At 43.3% G+C, this 27,857-nt stretch overlaps 1 protein-coding gene across 1 annotated transcript in view; it reads left to right on the plus strand.

The window, feature by feature from the left end:
• Positions 1-27,857, plus strand: part of PDIA4 (protein disulfide isomerase family A member 4) — an 82,873-nt gene that overhangs the window by 16,248 nt on the left and 38,768 nt on the right. Inside the window, exons 3-4 of the mRNA XM_082259496.1 lie at positions 18,189-18,394; positions 26,312-26,450. Coding sequence (XP_082115622.1) covers positions 18,189-18,394; positions 26,312-26,450 — 345 coding nt within the window. The remainder of the gene's footprint in view (positions 1-18,188; positions 18,395-26,311; positions 26,451-27,857) is intronic.

Here is a 27,857-nt window from a genome sequence, read left to right on the forward strand (position 1 = left end):
ACATGAGGGCTAACATACACTTTTAGCATGTGAAAAACTAATTTAAAACCCACGCTAATGAATGATCTCTTAGAAAACAAAATTTTATATATAACTCCAAGTGAAAAGTGTAAAATTGAAAACGTGTATATAAGGTGCAGCTGCTGCAACACTAAGAAAAGCTTAGGGAAAATGGTAAACACAAATTTAAGCAGCGCTGGCACTCAATAATAAAAATATAAATAACCCTATGTTGTACTTCAAATTAAATATATATATATATATAACACTCTAATGATAATATATGTTCTAATAAAAAATGTGAATGGTTATACCAACCATATAAATAGCATTCAATGGTGATAAGAAATAAAGTGCTGAAATTTAGAGAATAAAATCCTTAAATATATATGAAAATTAATTACTGAAAATTGGTGAAAAAAGTCCATAAATATATTGAAATCAACAATCAAGTGAGATAATATAGTCTTTATAGTGATCCCAAGATAAGGTGCTCCAGTGCTGGTAAACAATATAGTGCTCCAAGAGTGAAGGGTGCCCCTCTCAGTTCCCTACTCACCAAAACGCCAATAGTTTGGAGCCTTAGAAATATTGCACATAAGCCTTGGCACCAGGATTCTTAGGATTCCTCCATGCGCTTTTCCCTAGATAATCATGGGTCCGCTTGCGCACCCACCATTAGAATAGAAGAAAAAGCCATGCATAGTGAAGTATGTATATGTAAGGTTTAATTGTGCTTGGTAGCCAAAGACTTCTTTGAAAACGCCGGAACTTACGGCGAAACGCGTTGACGTATTTCCTGTCAAGCACGGAGCGGCACGTCACTTCCGGTTGGTTACTTCCTGCCCATGGAACGCATGCCGAGCGGCGTAACCACAAAGCTTGCTTTTGTATTTGCCTATACGATTTGTTACATTGTAAGTATGTATTTGGCTACCAAGCACAATTAAACCTTACATATACATACTTCACTATGCATGGCTTTTTCTTCTATTCTAATGGTGGGTGCGCAAGCGGACCCATGATTATCTAGGGAAAAGTGCATGGAGGAATCCTTCTAAGAATCCTGGTGCCAAGGCTTATGTGCAATATTTCTAAGGCTCCAAACTATTGGCGTTTTGGTGAGTAGGGAACTGAGAGGGGCACCCTTCACTCTTGGAGCACTATATTGTTTACCAGCACTGGAGCACCTTATCTTGGGATCACTATAAGGACTATATTATCTCACTTGATTGTTGATTTCAATATATTTATGGACTTTTTTCACCAATTTTCAGTAATTAATTTTCATATATATTTAAGGATTTTATTCACTAAATTTCAGCACTTTATTTCTTATCACCATTGAATGCTATTTATATGGTTGGTATAACCATTCACACTTTTTATTAGAACATATATTATCATTGAGTGTTATATATATTTAATTTGAAGTACAACATAGGGTTATTTATATTTTTATTATTGAGTGCCAGCGCTGCTTAAATTTGTGTTTACCATACACTTTTAGCATACCAAAGGAAATCATTTTAAAGTGGACTAAAGGCAAAATGTTAAAATTTTACAGGCAGGCTTTTCCTTGCAGAAGAGTCTCTTCTGCAATAAAATGCACTCACCTTCTTGTTCCCAATTCCCTGTAGAATGTACAATTTTCCTGCGGCAGGCTGGCTTGACTGTGTGAACCAACGTAGCCCTACGTCGGTCGCGCGCCCTTCGTCCCCGCAGTTGTCTGATTCGGTTCAGTTTTTTTTTTTTTTTTTTTCTTTGGTTTGGACCTGGTGATCGGTTCTAACCAATAGCTGTTTTTGTAAACACTGGCACAGGAACTGATGCTCTCTTCCCTCGTGGAGCCCTTTTCGGTTCCAGTGTGAGAGAAGAGCGCATCTAACAGGGAGTACAAAATCCCTACACTGACACCAGCACATGTAGGCACACTTTTTTTTAAAACCCCCCCCAGTTAACCATTTCACTCCCTGTCACAGTGCACATTATATACAGCATATAGGTTTTTACGGATTACTGTAATAGCATCACTTGTGACTTCAGTTAATGTGAAAGACCGTTAGTTTCTGTCCCAAATAGGTTTAGGGTACCCGCCATAACCCAAACCCCCCCCCAAATATTTAACCCCTTCATTGCCCTGTCAGTGTCACTTTTATAGTGTACAGATCTTTTTTCTGAACACTATATTGGTATCGCAGATGATGTCAGTTAGCGTAACGCTAGTTAGCGTCAAATCTAGGACCGCCTCAGATCCCCGCCGCATATTTAGTAATATTTAACCCTTTGCCAATGACACACACATCCCCTTCATTACTGGTATAGTGTCTGAACGGATCAATACTATACTAGCAACCCCCATAGTTTAGTGTTCCGAAAACGCAGCATTAGCACGATCGACTACAACACCTGCCAGCACCATCAACCGATTACTGTCACTTCCAATACACAACCACAGCGTTAGCAGAGTCATGCCTGATCTCTGCTAGCACTAGCAGTTTTTTTTTTTTTTTTTTTCGTAGTGATTCAAACAGTCCTTGACAACCAGGTGCCTTTTTTTTTTTTTTTTTTTTTTTTTTCCTGTGAGTCACACTAGGTACCTGTAAATTTATTGGCCGAAAGGTACACTAGTGAAGAGGCCTACAGGATACTGAGCATGACGGATAAGAGCGATGGGGAAGCCTCACTGTCACAATCGTGCTTGGTATACGACCCTGTAGAGGGCAGTGGCACCCTGACAGATGGCTCTGACGACGGAGTAGTGGTCCCTGGCTCTGACTCTGTTCTTCTGTTGCTGAGGTGCAGCAATCGCAGGATACTCGTATGCAGCAGAGTGTCGGTACTAGTGCCGCTCAACCCTCTGGTGGACTGGCAAGCCCCAGCGGCCTAATACATCCTGGTTATAGTCAAACCAGCACTGCAGTAACACTTGGTGATGTGGCGAGTCCCATAAGTGCAGTTCAAGCTGGTGCAGTGGCTAGCACAAGTAGTGTCCCGCAGCCACCAAGAATTCAAAGACCGGCCTGTAGAGCCCATAGTCCTTCCTGATGTGCTGGCAAATCCTTTTTGGGAGCCCACCACTTCTGCAGCGCTCGTATACACTCCCCCCCCCCCCCCCCCCCCCCCCTCACTGGCCAACCGTAATTCACTGGAAACAGCCAATTTTACTTCCCTTGACTTATACGAGCTGTTTTTCAGGGAAGATCTGTACAGATCTATTGTGGACCGAAGCAATTTGTATGCGGATCAAGTCTTTGCTGCACATCCAAATTTGACCCTTGCCAGAGAACTTGCATGGAACTTATCACTGTTTCCGAATTTAAAACCTTTCTGGGCCTATTCCTCATCATGGGCATTACTAAAAAGAGCGCGTTGCAGTCATATTGGTCCACTGACCCAATTTACCAGATGCCAGTGTTCTCTGCTATCATGGCCAGGGCAAGATGCAAGCAAATCCTGCGGTTCATGCACTTCAGTGACAATGAACTCTGTGATCCTAGGGGTGACCCTGGATATGACCGGCTCCACAAGATTCAGCCCCTCGTAAATCACTTCAACCAACCAAAAGTTTGCAGCCTTGTGTACGCCCCAACAAGTTGTCTGCGTTGCTTTCAAATAGTTTCTCCCCAGCAAGCGTGCCATCTATGGGGTCAAGATAATGTATAAGCTTTGTGACGGGGCAACAGACTATATACATGTAGTGTCTGGATTTACGAGGGCAAAGCTAGCAATGTTAAGCCCCCCCAACTGCCCAGACTACATGGGGAGCAGCGGCAAGATTGTTTGGGACTTGGTGTCACCCTTATTCGGAAAGGGGTACCATTTTTATACGTGGACCACTTCTTTACAAGCGTGCCACATTTTAGTCCCCTTTCTGAATTTGCAATTGGCACATGGGGCACAGTGCAACCTAATCCCCGGGGCTTCCCCCAACAGCTTGTAGATTCAGATTGCTTGCGGTGAAGTGGAGGGACACACGGAATGTTTTCGGTCTGCCCTCCATTCACGCAGATACGACTGTCCAAACTGCAACGGTAACTGGTGTTGTTGAGAAACCCCTCTGTGTCCACGAATACAACCTTAACATGGGAGGGGTGGCCTTCCAACGACCAGATGATGGCGCCGTACTTAATTGCCGTAAGGCCAGACGCTGGTACAAAAGTGTCTGTATACTTATTTCAATTGGCTCTGCTGAACGCTTACGTGCTATACAAAGCGTCAGGAAGAATTGAGTCCTTCCTAAAATTCCTTGCACTAATGCAGCACAAAGGGGTTAATTAACTGCCACTGGTCGGTCACTAATGCAGCAGTGACAATACATTAAAGAGGTTGTAAACTCGTTTAAATTTTTTATTTTTTTTTTACAACCTGCAAGAGAAACACATAATGAGCTAGTATGCATCGCATACTAGCTCATTATGAAATACTTACCTTAGAACGAGCCCCCGCCGTGCCGCTCCCTCACCTGTATGACGAGCGACATGTCCAGTCGCCCGTCTTCTGGGATCGCGGCATCCGGCCATCTGATTGGCTGGAGCCGCGGTGATGTCACTCCCGTGCGGGAGCCGACGGTCACGGCATGGGGCTCTGAAGGAACGGCACGATCAGCCGTTCCTTCAGAGCGCATGCGCCAGTGACGTCACTGGCTGCATTAAAGGTAAATATCTCCTAAACGGTACATGTTTAGGAGATATTTACAGTACCTATAGGTAAGCCTTATCATAGGCTTACCTATAGGTACAACTTCCCGAGGAGGGTTTACTTCCTCTTTAACCCCCTCATGCTGCATAATACAAATACCATTGGTAATTAAATTAACCACTTGCCAACCCATCACAGTACATATACTGTGACAGGGTGGCAGCGACAGGTGTACGTCGCTGCCTGATTTTGGTGTATGCCCCTGTTCCATCTATTTTAAAATTATTTGGGGGGAAAAAGTCGTTTTCGGCCAAGGGCATCCTGCATTTTCGGTTTTGGCCCAAAATTTTCATTTCGGTGCATCCCTACTTATTTTTTTATCAGACGTGTAGCCAAAATGCATGACAAAAATTAAATTTATTGGTTAGAAAAAGTAGGAATTTTTTTTTCGGACTTTTTTTTGTTATATTGCAAAAAATAAAACCACAGAGGTGATCAAATACCATCAAAAGAAAGCTCTATTTGTGTGGGGGGGGGGGGGGGGGGGAGAAAGGGGCATACATTTAGTTGGGGTACAGCATTGTATGTGCAATTACCAGTTAAAGTAACGCAGTGCCAAATTGCAAAAAATTAAGGGGGCAAATCCTTTCAGTCCAGAAGTGGTTAATTAAAGTGATGATAAACCCAAAATAAACATTTATTATATTGCAGGTTACAAATTCTTAAATGTAGTGGCTGTATTTGTTTTTTTTTTTCTTTTTTTTAGGCCTTCTTTCCTTTGTTTTTTAACCTGGTGATCCAGCCAGTCTGTTTTTCATCAGAACAAGCTGTTCTGCAGATGTAGCATTTAGTGGGTTGAGACAAACAATTTACCACCGACGGGGGTGCTTATCATGAACCACTTTTATTGCAAAAAAAAGGAAAATGTTGCTGTAACTGCTTAAACGTGCAAGCTGGGGTTTGGCTTCAGTTTGTTACTGTATGTAAATCTAACACCCCCCCTCCCCGCAGATTAACAATGAATGCAGCTATCCAAAGGTGTCTGTTGCTCCTTCATCCAGAATGTGGACACCCAAAGGCAGGAATAGTGTTAGTGGCCAGATCAGACCTAAGGAATGGTAACTGCAATGCAATGTGTTTAAATGTTTGGTTTTGGGTTTTATACTGGTTTAACCAATTTCCACCTGGCCTATAGCAAGATTACAGCTGAGCATGACTTTCATTGATCTGGGTGGATTAACGTCCTCACGAATCGCGGCTCACGTGGGGGGCCATGCTGCGGTGCAATTTGTCACCAGCTGTGGCCGTCGGACACAGCTGTTAACTGAACTGCATACCAGCTTGCTGCTGATACCATGTGACTGTTGTAACCATTGCAGATTACATAACAATTGTGAACAATGGATGGCTTCCTTTGATGTCATCTATTGCATACAACTGTGTTGCTGGCTGTGATTGGTCATATAATACAGATTGGGCCAATCACAGCCCTTCTGTACCATGTTATTTAAATGTGGCCAATCCCAACAAAACACACTGAATGAATCAGGTTCATTCAGTAAAAATGGTTGCTTATACCAGTGAAATTCACTGATGTAAACAATCATGATGTGTAAAATTAAAATCCTGATATGTTATTATGAAGTTGATTTTCAGATATATACCATAGTTTGTGGACTGTCTTTCCTGCACACTAAATAATATACACTGATTAAGTTTTCACCAAAAAAAAGGAGCAGAATACATTTTGGCCTAAATTTTCTGAAGCAATATTAATTTGCAAAAAAAATTTAAAACAAAGAAAAATGTGGTTTTGAAAGAGAGAAGTACAAATGAATTCCACTTTCTATGATTAGCTGAGTCAGAGGGCAGACTGATGACGTCGCAATCCAGAAGAAGCTTTGTATTAATTTTACCGAATACAAAGCTGCCTGTGAATGGCTAAGCACTGCCCAGATGAACTCTGCATTGTTCCGAGTGTGTGATGGGAAGTCTCCCAGCCGGAACCCAGCACTGTGAGCTGTATGTAGCTGAAGCTACAAGCAGTACATACACTGTGTAGAGCCAGTGCAGCACTTGGTGAAGGAAATGGTTCAAGTGACATGAAACATGGAAATCAACTTAAGTCTTACCAGGTGGATGTTCAGGCCTCCTCTGATCTCTGGTTTGAGGTGTAAGGTGCTGCAAGCGGCTCTGAATTATTGCCCTGTTTAAGTGGTCCTGTTAAGTTTTTGTGTTGCCCAGCCCTCAGTTGGACTGCATTTGGATGTCCGATGGTTAAGTCTAAGGTCTTGTACTATATGATCAGGGAAATCGTATTTTCTCTATCGCTCATTGACAGACGTAGTCTTCTTGATTCTCAAGAGCTGGGTTATGTTGTCTCCGCAGGAGTAGGACTAGGCAGAATGACAAAACGTTCTGGCTCCACCCTAGGGGGCAGTCCCTGAGGATATATCCTCCCTCTCTCTGCTACAGGGAATCAGTTTTTTTCTGTCTAGTCAGGAGTAAGGACCTAAGTTCCTTGCTGGGATCTTTTGGTCCTGGCAAGACTTTTTTTCTTTAAGAAAAATACATTTTTTAGGTAGTTTTCTCCAGTGTTTTTTTCCTGTGAGATCTTCAAGCAAAAATGCCGGACTGGGCGACACTTGTGGTCACCCCAGCCGGCCTACGAGCGCGTGCAGACCAGGCATTGCGCTTGGTCGGCCGCGACATATTCAAGTAAGTATGCGGGGCCGGGCGACGGGCTGGATGTGAGATCCAGTGGTCACCCCGGTTTCTGCCTAAAAGCGCGTGCAGACCAGTGCGCTGAGTCGGCCGCGACGGAGTCCCAGTAAAGGGACTGACTTTGCGAGTTAAAAGCTCTCTTGGACGCCAGGACCAGAGAGTCGAGGCGTCCACAAACCCCCACCTCGGTGGAGAGGGTATTATGAAGAGAGGGTGCCTGTCGGTTCGGTATGGTGAGTAAAACGTTCCCTTTTTTCCTCATTTATGAGGCAGTATATATTATGGGCCCCTCCATATATGGTCAGTATATATCTGACACTTACAAGTCCCCCTTGTTATACAGCATGTGTTTGTGGGAAGTGGACTTGGTTCAAGAGCTAACACTCTACCCAGCAGACTGTAACATTACAGCAAACATAGGAGGTATAATCCTACCTTATGTGCAGTGTATCTCTGTAGATCCATATGTCACCTCTCAGCAGAGTGCAGGTGGATGTGCTGGGAAGACGATATCGGCGGTCCGCCGCCATTTTGCCGTAGACCGAATGCATGTATGTCCTCAGGTCACGCCGGCCGCCATGTTTTTGGAGTCTTATGTCTCTTCTATGGGGGCGGCCATGTTTTGTGAGCCCAGCTTCCTCGTGGAGGGCTGGGAACGCCGGAAGGCGTACACAGGGGGCGGAGCCACGCCTTCTGCCCGGGAAAAAGCAAACAGCTCCTTCCAGTCTGTGTAAGACAGACGCTGGCTGCAGTTTGTTGGAAACTGCACTGCATCGGTTGGTGAGCCTTGGGGGTCCCTCTCTCTCTCTCTCTCTGGGATCGAGAAGCAGGTACTCTGAGGGGCGCTATTGCGCTAGGGGGAGACACACAAAAAAAAAAAAAAAAAGTTTTTTTGTTTATTGCTGGCAAAAGTGTCCTGTATTAACATGGACCCTGCCACTCATGTATCTCCTCCGGATCCCCTCGAGGGGTCTGCGGGATCCTCCAGCACCCCATTGACAATTGAATCTTTGTCAGCCATTATGGAAACTTTTGTGTCCCGGGTGGAAGTGGCTTGTCAGGGACAGGGCGCAAGAAAGCGACCCCCGCCTAACCCCTTATTATCTGAAACCTCGGATTCAGACTCTGAGCCTATTTCTGCAGTTGCAGGTACTTCATCTGGTATTGGTGTCTCGGGTCCTGTCTCTTCAGACAGTGAGGAGGATGTTTCGGCATCTGCCATAGCCCGAGAGGAAGCGTTGGTAAACGCACTCATTGTATCTGTTCAAGAGACTTTAAGGTTACAGGGTATTCCATCAGAAATAGCTGAAACTGAGATCCCTTTTGGGACTAAAAAGCGCATCAAAGTGGCAAAGGTTTTTCCATTGCCCAAATGTTTTGGCAATCCAATCGATGAAGAATGGCGTCTGCCAAAACGCACTTTTAATATTTCCAAACGCATTGACAGGCGTTATCCGTTTGAGGAAACCCTTATTAAGAAATGGACAGAACCACCTGTGGTGGATTCACCAATTGCTAGATTGAATAAAGCCACGGTTATTCCTTTAGAAGACGCTCCGTCTTTTAAAGATCCAGTGGATCGCAAGATAGAAGCTATGTCTCGCACCATGTTTTCCTTGATTGGATCAGCTTTCAGGCCAATAATTGCTATTGGTCTGGTTTCGCAGGCTGTAACTGAATGGACCAAGTGGTTACGCCGGGACTTAGAAGAGGTCCCTCAGGCGGTATCAGATTTGTTGGAACAAATGATACAGGGGTTACAGTTTGTATGTGATGCGGCGTTAGACGCCACTCCATTAATGGCGCGAGCATCAGTCTCAGCAGTGGTTCTCAGGCGTACACTGTGGCTAAAAGGTTGGATAGCCGACCAAGGTTCCAAAAAAGCATTGGCTAATATCCCCTTGTCAGGAGAACGTCTATTTGGAGCCAACTTAAATGAGATCATTAAGGATCTCACCGGTGGAAAAAGCACCTTTTTACCGCAAAATTTTAAAGGTAGAGGAACTCGTCAAAGACGAGGGCCTTCTTTTTCTGCTCACAAGAGGTTTTTTCGTCCAGCGGGTGAAAAAACTAAGTCCTCCAAGGTTCCTACAGGAGGCGTCAGGGGTCGTTGGTCGGGCAAGCAAAAGCCCGCCCCCTCCAGACCTGAAGATAAACCATCCAAAGCCTGAAGGTGCGCCCCCACCCCAGTTATGGGTGGGGGGACGTCTTCGCCGGATCCATGGCTTTCCAGAATCCCGGACAAATGGGTTTGCGAAGTCATAAAGTCAGGGTACAAGATCGAGTTTCGATCTCTCCCACCGGCGCGATTCTTCCCTTCCAATATCCGACTATCTCCGGATCGTCTAGAAGATCTGCGGAGAGCAGTCACAGATCTACTACAACAAGGAGTGGTAGTCCACGTTCCTTGGACAGAACGGTTTCAAGGGTTTTATTCAAACCTGTTTACAATACCCAGGAAAGAGGGCAAAGTGCGTCCCCAATTCTGGACTTAAGAGCACTCAATTCTTTCGTCAACATAAGAAGATTCAGAATGGAGTCCATTCGCACGGTAGCAGCCTTCCTGCATCCAGGGGATGTCCTAGCGTCCATAGACATCAAGGACGCCTATCTTCACATTCCCATTTTCGCAGGACATCAGCGTTTTCTACGCTTTTCCGTAGAGGAGAACCACTATCAGTTTGTGGCGTTACTTTTCGGTCTCGCCACGGCTCCGCGGGTCTTCACAAAAGTGTTGGCCCCAATGTTGGCACTTCTGCGCCAAAGAGGTATATCGATTCTAGGTTACCTAGACGATCTTCTGCTTCATGCAGAGTCTCCTCAGACCTTGCTACAAAACATAGAAATTACTATGATTTCTTTACAGGAATTCGGGTGGCTGGTGAACCAGCAAAAGTCTTTTCTGGTTCCCACCCAGAGGCTCGAATATCTGGGTCTAATTCTAGACACAGTCAGGACAAGAGTGTTTCTTCCGGTAGGGAAACTTCGAAAGATTCAATCAGCAGTCCAGTTGTTACTGTCCAACAGCTGGTCTTCCCTTCGGACTTGCATGAGGGTTCTGGGGTTGATGGTGGCTTCATTCGAAGCAGTCCCATTTGCCCAGTCCCATACCCGAATTCTTCAGCAAGAGATTCTCCTCAGATGGAATCGGAATCCGGAATCCCTGGACAATCAGATACGATTGAGCAAACAGACCAGAGAGTCTCTGGTTTGGTGGCTTCGGTCTCCAATGCTCAGCCAGGGAAAGTCATTTCTGCCAATATATTGGACGATAGTGACCACGGATGCCAGTCTATCCGGATGGGGAGGAATTCTCGGTCAATTATCTGCCCAGGGACTTTGGTCCCCGGAAGAATCCAGATTACCGATAAATGTATTGGAACTGAGAGCGATCAGACTTTGTCTGATTCACTGGACCGAGCAGCTCCAGGGCAGCCCGGTTCGGATCCAGTCGGACAATGCCACGGCCGTGGCTTATGTCAATCACCAGGGGGGCACCAAGAGTGTCCGAGCGGCCAAAGAAGTGGCTTGCATTCTTCGCTGGGCGGAACGATTTGTTCCAGCAATCTCTGCGGTGTTCATTCCGGGGGTGGAGAATTGGCAGGCAGATTATCTCAGCCGTCAGACCCTGGATCAGGGGGAATGGTCCCTCCATCCAGACGTTTTCCACCAGTTGTGCCTACGGTGGGGCACCCCGGATGTGGATCTGTTGGCATCACGATTCAACAGGAAAGTTCAGAGATTCGTGGCTCGCTCCCGCGATCCTCTAGCAGAAACCGCAGACGCACTGATCGCCCCGTGGGGGCAATACCAGCTAATATATGCCTTCCCTCCTCTCGCGTTACTGCCAAGACTTCTTCGCAGGGTAGAGGAGGAAGGAATCCCAGTAATCCTGGTAGCTCCGGACTGGCCTCGTCGAGCTTGGTACGCCGACATGGTCAGACTGGTGGCGGACGTCCCGTGGAGACTTCCTCTCAGGGAGGATCTACTGTCTCAGGGACCGATCTTCCATCCTGCTTTACGATCGCTGGCTTTAACGGCCTGGCTATTGAGACCCAGGTGCTGAAGGACAAAGGTTTGTCAGCTTCAGTTATTCCTACTCTAGTTGAAGCAAGGAAAGCGACTTCCAGAAAGATTTATCATCGCACATGGAAGTCCTACATTGCATGGTGTGAACCTTTGGGGTTCCGTCCTCGGTCTTATTCGATTAGTCGAATATTGGCTTTTCTGCAACAAGGGGTTGAGCAGAAACTGGCCTTGAGTACTATCAAGGGTCAGGTCTCAGCATTAGCCATCTTCTTTCAGAAGCCTTTGGCTACTCATTCCTTGGTGCGGAATTTCATCCAGGGGGTGCGACATCTGGCTCCGCCAGTGCACGCGCCATTACCCCCCTGGGATCTTAATTTAGTGTTGTCGGTTCTTCAGAAACCTCCCTTTGAAGATATTAGGGAGATTCCTCTACCCACGTTGTCCCAGAAGGTGGCCTTCTTGGTGGCTATTACTTCTGCACGCAGGGTGTCAGAACTGGCCGCATTATCTTGTCGTTCACCATATCTGGTGGTTCTTCGTCCGAATCCATCCTTCCTACCAAAAGTAGTTTCAGAATTTCATCTGAATGAAGAAATTGTATTACCTTCCCTGTGTCCTAAGCCCAGTCATCCTCGGGAATTTGCTTTGCACTCCTTGGATGTGGTCCGGGCGATCAGGGTATACTTGAAAACGACAGACTCGTTTCGCAAGACGGATTCACTTTTTGTGATCCCAGATGGACCCAAAAAGGGGTTGCCTGCATCTGCCGCGACCATTTCCAGATGGATCAGACAGACTGTAGTGCAGGCTTATTCTATTAAGGGTCGGGAGCCCCCGTTCCCTGTTAAGGCGCACTCCACTCGGGCACTTAGTGCGTCATGGGCCTTTCGCCATCAGGCGTCAGTGGTCCAGGTGTGCAAGGCGGCTACCTGGTCGTCGGTGCATACCTTCTCTAAACATTATAAAGTTGATGTAATGGCATCGTCTGATGCCTCGTTTGGCCGCAAGGTTTTGCAGGCCGCAATTTGAGGAGACCAGTGGTCTACCTCGAGGGTTTTTTTCCGTTGGAAAATTTTTCTTTAGTCTCATTCTTTGTTTATAATGAGCCTTTAAAACTTCTAGTTTGGCACCGGTTGGGCCTACTAGATTGGATTTGATTTTGTCAATCCCACCCCTCATTTGTGGCACTGCTTCTGGATGTCCCAGCTCTTGAGAATCAAGAAGACTACGTCTGTCAATGAGCGATAGAGAAAAATGGATTTTTGTAAGAACTTACCGTAAAATCCTTTTCTCTTAAGCTCATTGACAGACGTAGTACCCGCCCCTCTATCATTGAGTTGGGTTGGGTTAAATTCTCTGTACTGCTTTAAACAGAACTGATTCCCTGTAGCAGAGAGAGGGAGGATATACCCTCAGGGACTGCCCCCTAGGGTGGAGCCAGAACGTTTTGTCATTCTGCCTAGTCCTACTCCTGCGGAGACAATATAACCCAGCTCTTGAGAATCAAGAAGACTACGTCTGTCCAATGAGCTTAAGAGAAAAGGATTTTACGGTAAGTTCTTACAAAAATCCATTTTTTGACTTTCCATTAAAATTCATTTATTGGATTACAGTATACGTTTTTTTTTTTTTTTGCCAGTTACCAGTTGCTTTATAGAGGTATCTGCAAAAAACTCATGGTTAAGACTTAAGCTGGATACACACTATCCAACTTTTGTGGTTAGATTTTATTCAGATTTACCTTTTCTATGTTGTGCAAGGGCCTGCAAGGTTGCATACAAATTGAAAGTGTTTAGGTTTGACCTCATTATATGGTTTTGGTAAGTCTAAAGGGAAAAAGTCTTCAGAAAATCTTATAGTGTGTATGGCCCATAGATCCTGTGTCCTCTACTGTTCTCCTAAAGCCCCGTACACGCGTACCAATCGTCGGCCGAACGATCGGCCGTCTTTTGTCCAGGGCTGTCGTGTCTGTTGAAAACTGCAAAAGACTGCACACGAATTTTGTCGGCCCAACAACAGCCGACTGCAGAAGTGATGTCATGTGATGGTTAACTTTCTGTGTGTTTTTTCTTTTCTGAGCATGCCCAGTCTTGCTAATCTGCTGTCTGTCGGCTGAATTCTGTATTGACTGGCGAACAATCGGCCGTTCTGGTGTTGGCCTACAAATTTTAATGCCTGCACGACAGATTCTGTTCGGCCGAAAATGCTCTGTCGGAAGCTTCATACTAACAAGCCTACGATCGGTCGGCGGCCGAATATTTGCGGCCGACAATCGGTACGTGTGTACGGGGCTTTAGACTCCTGCCAGGACTAGATTTACACGTTGGGAGCCTAGAAGCGCAGAAGATGCTGGTGACCTTGGCCTCCGCAATGAATGTGTCACATTCCTGTCGCGCTGCTAAAAACCATTGAATACACCGGCATAGTTTGCTGAAATTCAGCACTATTTTTGGCAGCCCCTGTATGCGTCTTTTTGTAGTAAGAAACCCCTAATGCTGATAACAAGGCTAAAAAATTGACCTAATTTTTGTATGAAAATGCACTTAGAAAACCTATAGTGTTTGGGTGTATGTGTATATGTACAGTTGTGCTCATAAGTTTACATACCCTGGCAGGATTTATGATCTCTTGGCCATTTTTCAAAGAATGAGTAACACACAACTTTTCTTTTACTCATGGTTGGTGTTTGGCTGAAACCATTTATCGATCAACTGTTTTTTACTCTTTAAATCATAATAACAAACTACCCAAATGACCCTGATCAAAAGTTTACATACCCCTGTTCTTAATACCGTGTATTGCCCCCTTAACATCAATGACAGCTTGAAGTCTTTTGTGGTATTTGCGGATGAGGCAAAAAAGCCTCAAAGTTCTGTAAATTCTTGGGCTGTCTTGCATGAACTGCACGTTTGGGATCTCCCCAGAGTGGCTCAATGATATTGAGGTCAGGAGACTGAGATGGCCACTCCTGAACCTAAAAGAACCGGAAGTGGCGTCAGCTCGTTACGGCCGTAAACCGGAAGTTCCTGTCTTTACATCGCTGTGTGCGGCTGCTGAACTGTCTCTGCCTTACTGTAAGTGTCTACATGTTTTTTTACCTAATAAACTTGCTATACTTCACCATGGGAGCTCCCATTCTCTTTGAGCATTACTGGATAAAGTGCACAGAGATCTACCTTACAAAGTGAAGTCCTTACCAAGTAAAGAGTGGTCAGCGAGGTGCTGAACCCCCCCACCCAAGCCATTAGGAAAAAAGGAGGAACCCATTGCTTGGATCTGTGAACCAACAGCAGTATATATATATATATATATATATATATATATATATATATATATATATATATATATATATATATATATATATATATATATATATATATATATATATATATATATATATATATATATAAAAAAATGCCTTTATTGGTGTAATGTGAGGTGAGCAGCCATTGCACCCGTTTTTGGATTCGTTGGCTCACTCTGCACAATACCACTGTGGATCTCACAATAAGAAAAGTCGCCACGTTTTATTCAACATTTTTTTTCAGCTGCACTTGGACAATTTTCTAGTTTAGCAGCATCACTCCGTTTTTTTGTTCACAAGGATAATTTATTTCATTACTGAATTTATTATATTTTGTGCACTTGATTTATTGCTTTATATTTGATCCCACACTTAGTGTGGCCACTCATCCCCACTTATAGGCACTAGCACTTTATTTGTCACGCTCTCATCTTCACCATCACGCAATATTCTTCCGCACTTTTAAAGTTTTCCACACCTTTCTGTTGTTGTTTGACATCTTTATCTATTTATTCATTTGGATTGTTTTTTTTCACCATTCTAGAGGATTAGCGCGGATTCACCCCTTCCGATTTATTTGTATTTTGTGATAAATACAGAATTGGCTGCTTATTTCCTTCTAGATTTGTCACGTTCTCATTTTCACCATCACGCAATATTCTTCCGCACTTTTTTAAAGTTTTCCACACTACTTTATATTGATGTTATATATTCATTTTTACTATTGATCATCACGCAACATTTTCTGCACTTTAAATAGTTTCCCACCACACTATTTTGTGTGTTATTGATTATTTGATATCTTTTTTTTTTATTGGATGTTGTGTGTATTTTTTTTTTTTTTATACTATTCATCATCACTCAACATTTCCCGCACTTTAAAATAGTTTCCCACACCTTTCTGTGTGTTAATTGATTATTTGACATCTTTATCTATTTATTAATTTGGATTGGTTTTTTCACCATTCTAGAGGATTAGCGCTGATTCACCACTTCCTTTACGATTTATTTGTATTTTGTGATAAATACAGAATTGGCTGCTTATTTCCTTCTATATTCGTTTTGAGTCCGTCATCTTTATCCATATTTTCCCTCATCTTTTACCTGCTTAGCAGCGCATAGGTATCCTTCTTCTCTTAACAGTTAATTGATAATAAGTGACATCTGCCAAACACTAACCATGAGTGAAAAAGACATTTTTGTGTTTATCATTCATATTCTCTGAAAAATGTCCAAGAAATAAATTCTGCCAGGGTATGTACACTTATGCACACAACTGTATGTATGCATGTGTGTTAGAGCAGCACAATTCTGGATAAAATTAGAATCCTTTTTTTTTTTTTTCCATTAAAGTGTATTTTTTCCAAAAAACTGCGTTTGAGAAACGAATGCGCAAATACGGTGTGACCTAAAAAAAATGGCAACTAGAGACATTTTGGTCTTTTTTTTTTTTTTTTTTTTTTTATATATAGAATTTGTGTGTATAGGAGAGAGAACCTTTAAAAGGTTAAACTGAGAGAGAGAGACTTTGAGGTTAAACTGCCCTCCTTCACATGTATGCAATGCGGGAACCCTGTAAATCCACTGCAGGTTCCCGCATCGCTGCCATATGCAAATCGCTGGGGGTGTCAATATATAGTTAATGACACCACCAGATAAGTTCGCATAGCGCAGCGTGAAATGTCAGTTCAGACATGAATGGGATCGCATTGGTGTGAACCACCATGCGATCCGATTCTGCTGCGGACCCGAGGGTTCTGTGCGTGTTCTGTCCACATCCAATGTCAATTCAGTCATACAATCTGTATGGCTGAATTCGAATCGCACAGACCTCGCATGTGATTTTCAGAGCAGTGCGCTCGGAATCACATGCGTTGTCTGTGATCGCTATAGTGTGAACCGGTGTTCCGTGAGAATTACCTACCCGTGAGAAAAACCTACCCTCGTCACTTCCGGTACACGGCACTGTATGTAACGCGAGCAGTTACATTAAAACAGCTGTGCTGCACTATGAGTCATCTCCACTCCTGTCCCGGTCACTTCCCTGATCTTGGCTACTAAATATAAAAGCGGCGGCGGCTGTATGAAAACCTAAATCACGGAGCCGCCAGCCGCTTTTATATTTAGTAGCCAAGATCAGGGAAGTGACCGAGACAGGAGCGGAGATGACTCATAGTGCAGGACAGCTATTTTATGTCACCGCCGCGTCGGTAGGTTTTTTTAACGGACACCGAGATCGTTTCAGACTAGTGCGCATGCGCACTAGTCTGATCCTCAGCTCTTCCATTAGGTATCCGGGGCTGTGAGCATGCGCACTGCTGCGCTGCTCAGCTGTTCCTGGCCGGAAGTGACGAGGGGTAGGTTTTTCTCACGGGGTAGGTAATTCTCACGTTACACCGGGACTAAGACAGAAGTTCATTCCTTTTAATCTAAAAAGAACGAAATGATACATTGTGTTTTTATAGTTATCTAGCAGCCTTAACAATAGTGATAAACGATAGAGGCTTTTTTTTTTTTTTTTTTTTTTTATAAACTATCTTAATCGTGCAGCTCTAGTGTTTGTGTAATAATACCAATCCAGGGGTTCCCCACCACAGCATCAATATGTTTCCCTCCTTTGGTCAATAATGCACTCTTCTTCCTCTCCTCCTCCCTCAGACCAAACAAAACACTGCTAGTGCTCAAGTAAAATTATTGAAGGCTTTTAAAGATTCGTTTTGCATTAATATCACCCCATCTTGGATACAGCACAGATAAAGAAGAGATAAATGCACACTTAGTCCTCAGTGAGTGTGATACAGCAGTGGTTTAAATAAGGTGTGCATTATGAATGGCAGTCTTCAATATGTAGAGCACAACCTGGACATAAGGCAGTGTAGCTATTATGTGGTTATAAGCACAAAGGTGTCATGTTGTGGGGGCACCAGGTAGAAAGTAGAGGGAAGGGAAAGTGGAGCAAGAATTTTAGAATGGGGGTGAAGGAGTTGGATTCAGTTAGATCTAGGTATGTGGACCATATTTTGGCGTACTTGCCAGGGCAGCCCCTTAGTATTTTTTTTTTTTTTTTTTTCCCCCTGCGGTCTAATCTTCTGATTCCCCTCTTATATTCTCTATATACTGTATTTTTCTTTGCACCCTTTTTGCTATAAATTGGCTTACCTTAACTTCAAATTGCTTTATACTCTATCCAATTTCTTTTTATTTGTTTTTGTATATCATTTACCAGCTGAGTTTAAAAAAACTTTTACTATGGGTATTGGGGCAAAAATTCCCATAAGTGGACATCACTTCACAAAAAAACACCAGCCTCCAATTACTTAACTGATTTGGAATGGTGGACGGGAGTAGCAGGTGAGGTATTCCTGTCCCCCGCCCCCCCCCCCCCTTTTTTTTTTTTTTTTTTTAACAGTAATTTTTTTAGCATTGCAAAATACTTGTTTTAAGGATCTCCTTGTTTAAAATTTAAACAAAATATATTTATGATTCTTAGGTGTGGTCACTGCAAGCAGTTTGCTCCTGAATATGAAAAAATTGCAAAGACACTAAAGGACAGTGATCCACAGATACCAGTCGTAAAAATTGATGCGACAGTAGCATCAAAAGTTGCTGAAAAATATGACATTGGTGGCTATCCTACAATTAAAATCCTAAAGAAAGGCCAGCCTGTAGACTATGATGGTCCTCGAACAGAAAAAGGTAAGTAAAACATCAGTCTAACAAGTAACTGACTTGAAAAGCTTGGGAATAACCTTCGTCCGCAGACCATTTTTAAAAAAAAAATTTAATTTAATGTTTTTGCTTTTTGTGTTGACAACAGAAAAGCTGCTTGACTATGGTGTTTACTTTTTTTAACCATTTAACACTTGCCAGTTACATTATACATTGGACAAGCTTTGCTCTTTATTACAAGGTATTGATCATTATTGTGGTAATGTCTGCTTGACTGAAGAAGGAAACATTTACTAACGTATCAGCTCTTCATAACCCCAAAAGAAAAAAAACCTATTTCAAAATATTTCTTGAACTTTTCAGTCTATAATGTTCCCAACAGGAAGATTGGTCATAGGAAAACAAAAGCTATTGAAGGCCACAAACACAAATAGTACTGCAGTTTCAGCTGATTCAGTGCGCAGTCAACTAAGGGGTTCTGCCTTGCATGCAGCGGACTCCTTTATAGTGGGGACCACCGTAGCTGTAAAATCAATTTATCCCCTAGTGTTGGCCTCTGTACTCCAGCAGGTGTACCTGCCTCTTTACCCCTTACAACAGAGATTTATCCTATCCTGAAGTTGGAGGATCAGCCTGTCACTCCTAGCTTAATCTCTGAGGCCAAAGCCCTTTCCATCAGGACTGGAAGCACCCTAAAAGGTTTTGCTCCCCCTAAAAATTGTGTCTCTTCACCCACTAAACTGGGAGTATAATTAGTCTCTGTGTGGTTCGCCCAACCATTTCTTGACTAAACAAGGTGGAGGATGCTCCTTCTTGTAAGGCAAATGTATGGAAGCACTTTCAAGGGCCATGGTTTTTGGTGTCTAATACTGCTTTGCACATGTGGGTTTGTTGTCTCAAACCCATACTGACTAGTCTAAAGGCCCGTACACACGTACCGATTGTTGGCCGTGAATTTTCAGCCGCCGCCCGATCGGCCGATTATCGGCTTGTTAGTATGATGCTTCCGACAACCGACTGCGACTTTTCGGCCGAACAAAATCTGGTGTGCAGGCTATAAAATTTTTGTTGGCCGTCAGCAGAACAGCCGATTGTTCCTCAGTCAGTACAGATTTCAGCCAACAAAAATCAGATGATCAAGACTTGGGCATGCTCAGAGAAGAAAAAACACACGAAAAGTAAACCAGAACATGACATCACATCACAAAAAGTCGAGTACAAGTTCTTACCCGACGGAGAGGATGTCCTACAAAGTCCCGCCTCCTGGACACCAGCTCCTATGATAGACGTCACCAGTGTTGTGTCTATCATAGGTAAGAGCCGGCCCAGGAGGTGGGACTTTGTAGGACATCCTCTCCGCCGCAGAAGAACTTGTACTCGGCTTTTTGTAATCATGCAGCGCTGTAAGTGTAAAACACAGCCACTCTGATCCTCTCCATTCTGCCCCCCCCACTGAGACAGAAGGAAGCAGACCGCTTCGGCGGTCCAGATTTTAATCCGTGTGGGTCCGGAGGCGGCCCGGAGTCCTCCTATTGAGGACCCCGGCTCTAGGACTTCACATCGAGGCTTCACAAGGCGGTTTTTTTTCTTCAACCAGCAAGGTCTGGCACTTTAAGTCCCCAAAATCGGCTGCAAAAACTTCCTCCGCATGAAGGAACTCTTCTCATAGCACCTATTTGCCTTTGCGCAGTAGGTGGTGTCTCAGGGTTACAAGCTTGAGTTTGTATTCTTGTAGCGCATTTACCAAGGCGTCACTGTTCCATTCTTTTCTTGTGGAATGCTTTAATGGATTTTGTTCCAACCTGTTTATGGTTTTCGAGCCCAAAGTGGTCATCTGTCTGTCTGAAAGCTCTGAATGTTTTCATTCGCGCTCACAAGTTCCGAATGAAATCCACAAGGTTGGTCATTGCTTCACTTTATTGGGAATTTATTTTCCTCAATGGAAATCCAAAGTACACGTATCCATCTTTCTAGAACCCAAGCGGGCCCATCTACTGGTTTGTAGCCCTCCTGTTTGCACTTTCCTCTGCACCTTGAGTGCTGGCTCTCATTCTCCTATTCGATACTGGGTTACCTGGACAACCTTTTTTTTTTTTTTTTTTTTTTCCCTTCTACTGCCACTTTAGGAATATGTCTCTTGCCTTTGACTAATTCTAAAATAATTACTGCCAGTTCATGAATAAGCAAACCTATGCGAATTTGGACCAACTCAAGTTGGTTTACAGTGGGAGTGGACTTGTGTGAAGAATTCCATCTCCAAATCTACAGCTTAATTTCAGGGGATCTAGCTGTCCCTTCAGCAGTAGATTGCACTGTTGAAGGGCCATCTGATCTGGAGGCAGTCAGAGAATGCCATGACGCTAGCTTATATCTTCTGCCTGGGAGAAACAAGAAGTTGCACTGGAGCAAGAGAGATCCGGTGCATACTTATTTGGATTGAATGTCCTTTTGCAACTTTTTTAGCTGTGTACATGCCTGAAATAATTAACTGGCACTATCTTAACCAAGTGTTGTGTTTGAACCTGGAGGCACCCAGGATTGACCATAAACTGGACGGGTTGGTATCTAGGTCCTGGGATCTGCTGGCAGAGGCAGTGGATGCACTTTTAGCTCCATGATATCGCTACAACCTGATCTGTGCCTTTGCCCCATGGAGCTGTGTGGGGGGGGGGGGTTTTTTCTTTAAAATAAACATGTTGTACTTGCCTTCTTTGTTCAGTGGTTTTGCACAGAGCAGCTCCAATCTTCCTCTTCTGGGTCCCCTGCTGGCACTCCTTTTTGTCCCCAAGGAAGTCAATGATTATTGTATTTTACGATTTTGTACAGCCCTTTATATTGACCTAATTTTGTTCAAGATTGTGCATGTCAACTTTGCATTTGGGTGACCATACCACTTTTGATCTTACCTGCTGTTGTAACATTTTCAAACTTTTTCAATTAAAAAAAATCCTTGCATGTAAAAAAAAAAAAAAAAAAAAAGAGTATGTATGTATATATATATATATGTGTGTGTGTGTGTGTGTGTGTATATATGTATATATATATATATATATATATAATGTGTGTGTGTGTGTATAATATATATGTATAATTCTTGTTTACACGATAAAAATGCAGTATATAAAATGTCTATTTTTGAATACAAGGTATTGCAATAACAAGGGAAAGCGGTGAAAACAGTGTCTCAAAACCATAGAGACCGATCAAACTTGAAACGGGTCGGGGGCAACAAGTGTAAACAATGAGGACATGCAGTGACCTCTAATTGGAACTTTTATAACATCAAGAATTGAGCATGAAAATTTTAGATCCTAACCGGTAAATCTATATAGATAGGGATGAAGAGGTCCATGTATCCCTAATTTTTTTTTTTTTTTTTTTTTGTGGCAATCCCCTGTGTTCGAACACCAATTTCTCATAGATATGATAACAGAATATGATTGATTTATCCATTGGTGAACTGAACGAGGGGTGGGCTGAATCCACGAAGAGCTATGGATTTCCTAGCCAGAAAAAGCGTTTCTCTTAATTGCATTATACAATTGGGTCAGCTTATTAATTGCGGGTGACACAAACAAGTGGGAAGAGCACACTTCCTCCCAATCATCGTCCGCGAGGTTATGAATCAGCGCCTGCCACTTAGTTCGGACCACCAGTGGGTTAGCCATCAAGGTAGCATGTACTAGGTGGGAATAGAATGTCTGAGATCGGACCCCTAGGGTCTTGTAAATTTAAGATCCCTATCATTGGGTAGTTAGATGAACCACTGCCAGAATTTCCAATTGTGCAAACCGTATGTGGCGAAGTTGCAGATATCTACAAAAGGATCTGCGTGCTATTTCCTTTTTACCCTATAGACCTGCAAATGAATGTAAACCTTATCGTATACTGCAGCTGGAGTTAATACCCCTTTGCTTTCCCAAAACTGATAGTCTGTGAGTATTATCCTAAACTTCCTAAAGGAAGATGTAGCCGGCAACTCCAGAATCCCATGAAAATCTTTATTAGCTACATAAAGGTCAAGATTAATAAAAAAAAAAAAAAAAAAAAAAAAAAAAAAAAAAACTGATCCGTTTCAGCATATAGCCTTGTTCACAGCATATTCACAAATGGAATGATAGAACATTTATACTGCAGTGCATACCTCCATATCAGGAAAAGCAGTGTCAATAAAACAATTCTTTAATCAACCTAAAAAAGATGCCAGATGATGGGGGGAAAAAAGCAGCACTGGATTATTATTCTATTCACATTAGATGTGGGCTTACAATACTTTGAAAACATTCAGTATATATATATATATATATATATATATATATATATATATATATATATATATATATATATAATATATTAATTACAGTATCTCTCTCAAAAATGAGTACACCCTCACATTTTTGTAAATATTTTATGTTTTCATGTGATAACACTGAAGAAATGACACTTTGCTACAATGTAAAGTAGTGAGTGTACAGCTTGTATAACTGTGTAAATTTGCTGTCCCCTCGACATAATCAACGCACAGCAAGTAACCACTTCTGGACTGGAAGTATTTGCCCCCGTTAATGACCAGACCATTTTTTGTCGATTCGGCACTGCATTATTTTAACAGAAAAATGCGTGGTCGTGCGACGCTGTACCGAAATAATAAAATTGATTGTCCTCTTCCTTTTTTTTTTTTTTTTTTCCCCCCACAAATAGAGATTTCTTTTGGTAGTATTTGATCACCTGTGATTGGTATGTGTGTGGTCTGTGTTTTTTGCTGTGGAGGTTGAAGGAGTGGGGGGATCAGCCTTTCAGTGCTCAGACTATACGCTGCACACTGCATCAAATTGGTCTGCATGGCTGTTGTCACAGAAGGAGGCCTCTTCTAAAGATGATGCACTAGAAAGCCTGCAAACAGTTTGCTGAAGACAAGCAGACTAAGGACATGGATTACTGGAACCATGTCCTGTGGTCTGATGAGACCAAGATAAAACCTATTTGGTTCAGATGGTGTCAAGCGTGTGTGGTGGCAACCAGGTGAGGAGTATAAAGACAAGTGCGTCTTGCTTACAGTCAAGCATGGTGGTGGGAGTGTCATGGTCTGGGACTGCTGAGGAAATGCAGTACATGGGGAGAAACATGAATGCTAACATGTACTGTGACATACTGAAGCAGAGCATGATTTTCCCCCCTCCCTTCGGGCCGCAGGGCAGTATTCCAACATAAGGACCCCAAACGCATCCAAAAGACGACCACTGCCTTGCTAAAGAAGCTGAGGGTAAAGGTGATGGACTGGCCAAGCATGTCTCCAGACCTAAACCCTATTGAGCATCTGTAGGGCATCCTCAAATGGAAGGTGGAGGAGCGCAAGGTCTCTAACATCCACCAGCTCCGTCATTTTGGGAGTGGAAGAGGACTCCAGTGGCAACCTGTGATGCTCTGGTGAACTCCATGCCCAAGAGGGTTAAGACAGTGCTGGAAAATAATGGTTGCCACACAAAATACTAATATTTGTACAATTTTTTTCATTTAGGGGAGTACTCACATTGGTTGCCAGCGGTTTAGACATTAACCACTTAAGCCCCAGCCCTATTTCGGACACTTTTTGTTTAAAAGTTAAAATTACTTAGAACCCCCAAACATTATATATATTTTTTTAGCAAAGACTCTGGAGAATGAAAAGTGTCGGTCATTGCAATGTTTTTTGTCACGCGGTATTTGCACAGCGGTCTTTAAAATGTTGTGTTTTTTTTTTTTTTTTTGCTCACGCTCTGGTGATCGCGGCGATACCTCACATGTGTGGTTTGAACAGCGATTTCATTCACGGCTCGACTTCCGTAAACGTTTTTTTTTCGTGTGCAAGCTAACGGTGACGGGGTGGCTAAAATTTTATTTTTTTTTAACTTTTATTACAGGTTTAAAAAAAAAAATCTGATCACTTTTATTGCTGTCACAAGCAATGTAAACATCCCTTGTGACACCAATATGCAGTGACAGGTACTCTTTATGGAGGGATCGAGGGTCTAAAAGACCCTAGACCCCCTCCACTACACTTTCATGTATGCCAAACGGCTTTTTTTTTTTTTTTTTTGCATACAGCCGTTTTTTAAATCTGCCACCTTTTTGCAGCAGAGTAACCCGGAAGGGACACCGCCTCCGGGTTACATCATCAGAGACCCGATCAAAGCTGTTTCCGGCTTTGATCGGGACTCCATCCAGCCGGCGGACGCTCGGGTCTCCCGGCGGGACAGGAGGCCCGTTGAAAGTCACGGGAGGGGGGAGAACGTCCCCTCCCGCTCACCCGGGTAACGATCGAGCGGCTCCGGAGCCACATCGGTCACTACTGACAGAAAGCCGACTGTCGGCTGTAAACCACGGTACCGGGATGGTGTCTCTAGCTAGAGACATCATCCCGGTATAACACCGCAAAGTTTGCAGATGTAGCCATACGTCACTTTGCGGTAAGTGGTTAATGGCTGTGTGAGTTATTTTGAGGGGACAGCACATTTACACTGTTATACAAGCTGTACACTCCCTACTTTACATTGTAGCAAAGTGTCACATGAAAAGAGAATAAAATGTATTTACAAAAATGTGAGGGGCGTGCTCACTCTTGTGAGATACTGTGTGTGTATTCATACATTCTTGACCTTTTTTATGTAGCTAATAAAGATTTTCATGGGATTCTGGAGTTGCCGGTTACATCTTTCTTGGAGCTGCGTTTTCAATGGCCTCCAGCCATTTGAACCAGAGCACCCAGTGAAGGACTACAGCCTTGATCTTTGAGGGGTGTTCCCTATTGTGAGCGCTGTCTTTGTGCTTTTGTTTTCCTAAATTTGGGAACGTCTTCCATATTTTTTAAACCCTGTTTCTCAGTCGCTTCGGGTGACAGATAAAGGCCTCTCCCAACTCTGTCTCCTTACCAGCGTATCTAAACCCAAAAATGAATATGCTACAGTTTACCAGCCTTTAGATGTGGTGTCTGACTACATTTTAACTGTTTTTTTTTTTTTTTTTTTTTTTTTTCTTTTTAACTTGGTGATTTATGCCAATAACACTTATGCCCTAGTACAAATAAGAATATCGAACAAATGATCGTCCATGTTTTTGGTTCTCATTGCACAAGTACTAATGATCAGAATATTGGACGATTGCTCCGAAAGCATCCGATTTCTCATCAGCATAAGGGTAAAAAGGCTCCCCCCTAGACTGATGTCCTGATTTCAACCACAAATGCCTCTCTTCCTCTCTTCTCATTCCATGACATAGATGTGTTGCTTTTGTGGTTTTACAGAATCTAAGATAGCTTTTAGCATCGTGACTTTAGCGACAAGACGTTGCAAAAATACAAGATTTCTGAGGGGGATCAATAGGTGTTTTCCTATACTTGCAAAAATGTACTTGGCCCTAAAAACAAACTGTTGCTGACACTACACCCCTTTTTTTTTATGATGTATGTTTGTTTTGTTGACCTCCCACCAAACAGTTCTATGATTAATTTAATTTAAATACACATTTCTTTGAACCATAGTACAAAGTTTTTTTTTTTTTTATATATACACTTACTATATTTTCTGTGTGTGTGGTTTGTTTGTTTTTTTTTTTTTTTTTGTCAAAATATTGAGGCTGATTTACTAAGGAATTGACAACTACTATTTACACAATTTATTGTGTTAATGTTCAGTTCAAATATTCTTGATACTCATCTAAAGTAAAGTCACAATGCACAATCTGCATGATTGGATAATTGGAAGTAAATTCCTACAAAATATTTATTTTTTTTTTATTGCAAAAATTCTCAACTCTACCTTTTTAGTAAAGTAGCCCTGTTATGCCCATATCCTTTTGTAGGCAGCAGAATAACCCATGTTATGGGTGAAAGATTTTATATAGTTGAGCAAAACCTATATTCATATGCAATTAAACTTAAACCCTTCATTTTTTTTTTTTTTTTTTCAGCAATTGTGGAAAAAGTGAAAGAAATATCCCATCCAGACTGGACATTGCCCCCCGAAGCAACAATTGTATTAACAGGAGAAAATTTTGATGAAGTTGTGGACAATGCAGATATTATCCTTGTTGAATTTTATGCACCCTGGTAAGAAGTGTGTGTGTGTGTGTGTGTGTGTGTATGTGTGTGTGTGTTTGTGTTTTTTTTTTTTTTTTTTTTTTTTAATAAATTAAGCAGTGACATGTTTGTTCCACAGTTATTAATTAATGTTTGTTTCATATAAAATGGAGTAGTACAAGCCTATGTGAGATTCAGTTAACAGTTGCGATACTACTGAATCAAAGCATTTCCAACATTAAGGGGGGGAAGTAATTGGCACAATGTCATTTTGCCAACTATGCAAAAATGTTAAACGTATCTTGGCCCATGGTGGGCAGAAACCGTGCCAGGGTTATAATCTCAAAGGGCAGGGCCCAGATGTCCAAATTTTCTCTTTTGTTCATTGACTGACACCGCTCCTGTCATTCTTGACCATTGGGTTATGCTGCCCCCTACCAGAGTAGGACCCTAGACGGAAAAAAAAAAAAATCTTAAGGCTACAACACCCATGGGCAGTCCCAGGGGGTATACTCCTTCTTGCTATAGTCACTCAGGCTTTTTTTTTTTTTTTTTTTTTTTTTTTAAGCCTAGTCAGGGCTAAGGACCTAGTTCCTTGCTGACATCTTTGGTCCTGGCAAATTTTTTGGGATAGAATAGAATTACATTTTTTTTTTTTTTTTTTCATCCTGGATTTTTCCGGTGAGATCTATCAACTGCCGGACTGGGCAATGAGCTGGATAATCTAGATCCAGTGGTCACCACAGTCTGGCCAGCGAGCGTGCGCAGGCCTCAGCTCCGCGCTAGGTTGGCTGCAACATGGCCTCACGTCTCGCGAGATTGCATACGACCTGGCCTCAGCCTGAGTTGCAGCGCTCCTCCTGGCTTCAGCCCCCCCCCCCCTGTTTTGATGGAGAGGATGATCTGTCTGGAGTGGTGTTTCTCCCTAACCCCCCCCCCGGCTCCTGGTATGGTGAAAAACTCCCCCCCCCCCCCCCCCCCACTACCCTTGGGGAGGTTTTGCACCTGGGCCCCTCCTCAGGCTCCCAGGTGTTGGCGTCCTTATCCCCCCCCCCCCCAGGAAACCCTGACCCCCCCCACCCCGCTCCACATTCGCTGGGGATGTATTTTTTTTTTTTTGGGTGGCCTTGCCACTTTCTGGGGGTGGGGGCAGGGCGCTAACTGGCGATGGGGGCCGGGGGATTGTGACCGGTTGTGCGCGGGGGGGGGGGGGGGGGGTGTTTGTACCTGGTGGGGGCTCCTGCCAGGGCCCCCCGTCCTGCCTGGATCTGTCCCTGTTTGCTTCGTGGTGCTGCGTGGGGCCGCCATTTTGTTGTAGCCTGTGTATTCCTGTACACGGCGGCCATGTTTGTGTAGTCCCACGGCCATTTACTTGTGGTTCGCCATTGCAAATAGCGGCAGCCATGACAGTGGAGCCCTATTGGCAGCGAATTCGAC

The sequence above is a fragment of the Pelophylax lessonae genome (genome assembly GCF_965119305.1).
Source record: "Pelophylax lessonae genome assembly, chromosome: 5".
Lineage (NCBI taxonomy): Eukaryota > Metazoa > Chordata > Amphibia > Anura > Ranidae > Pelophylax > Pelophylax lessonae.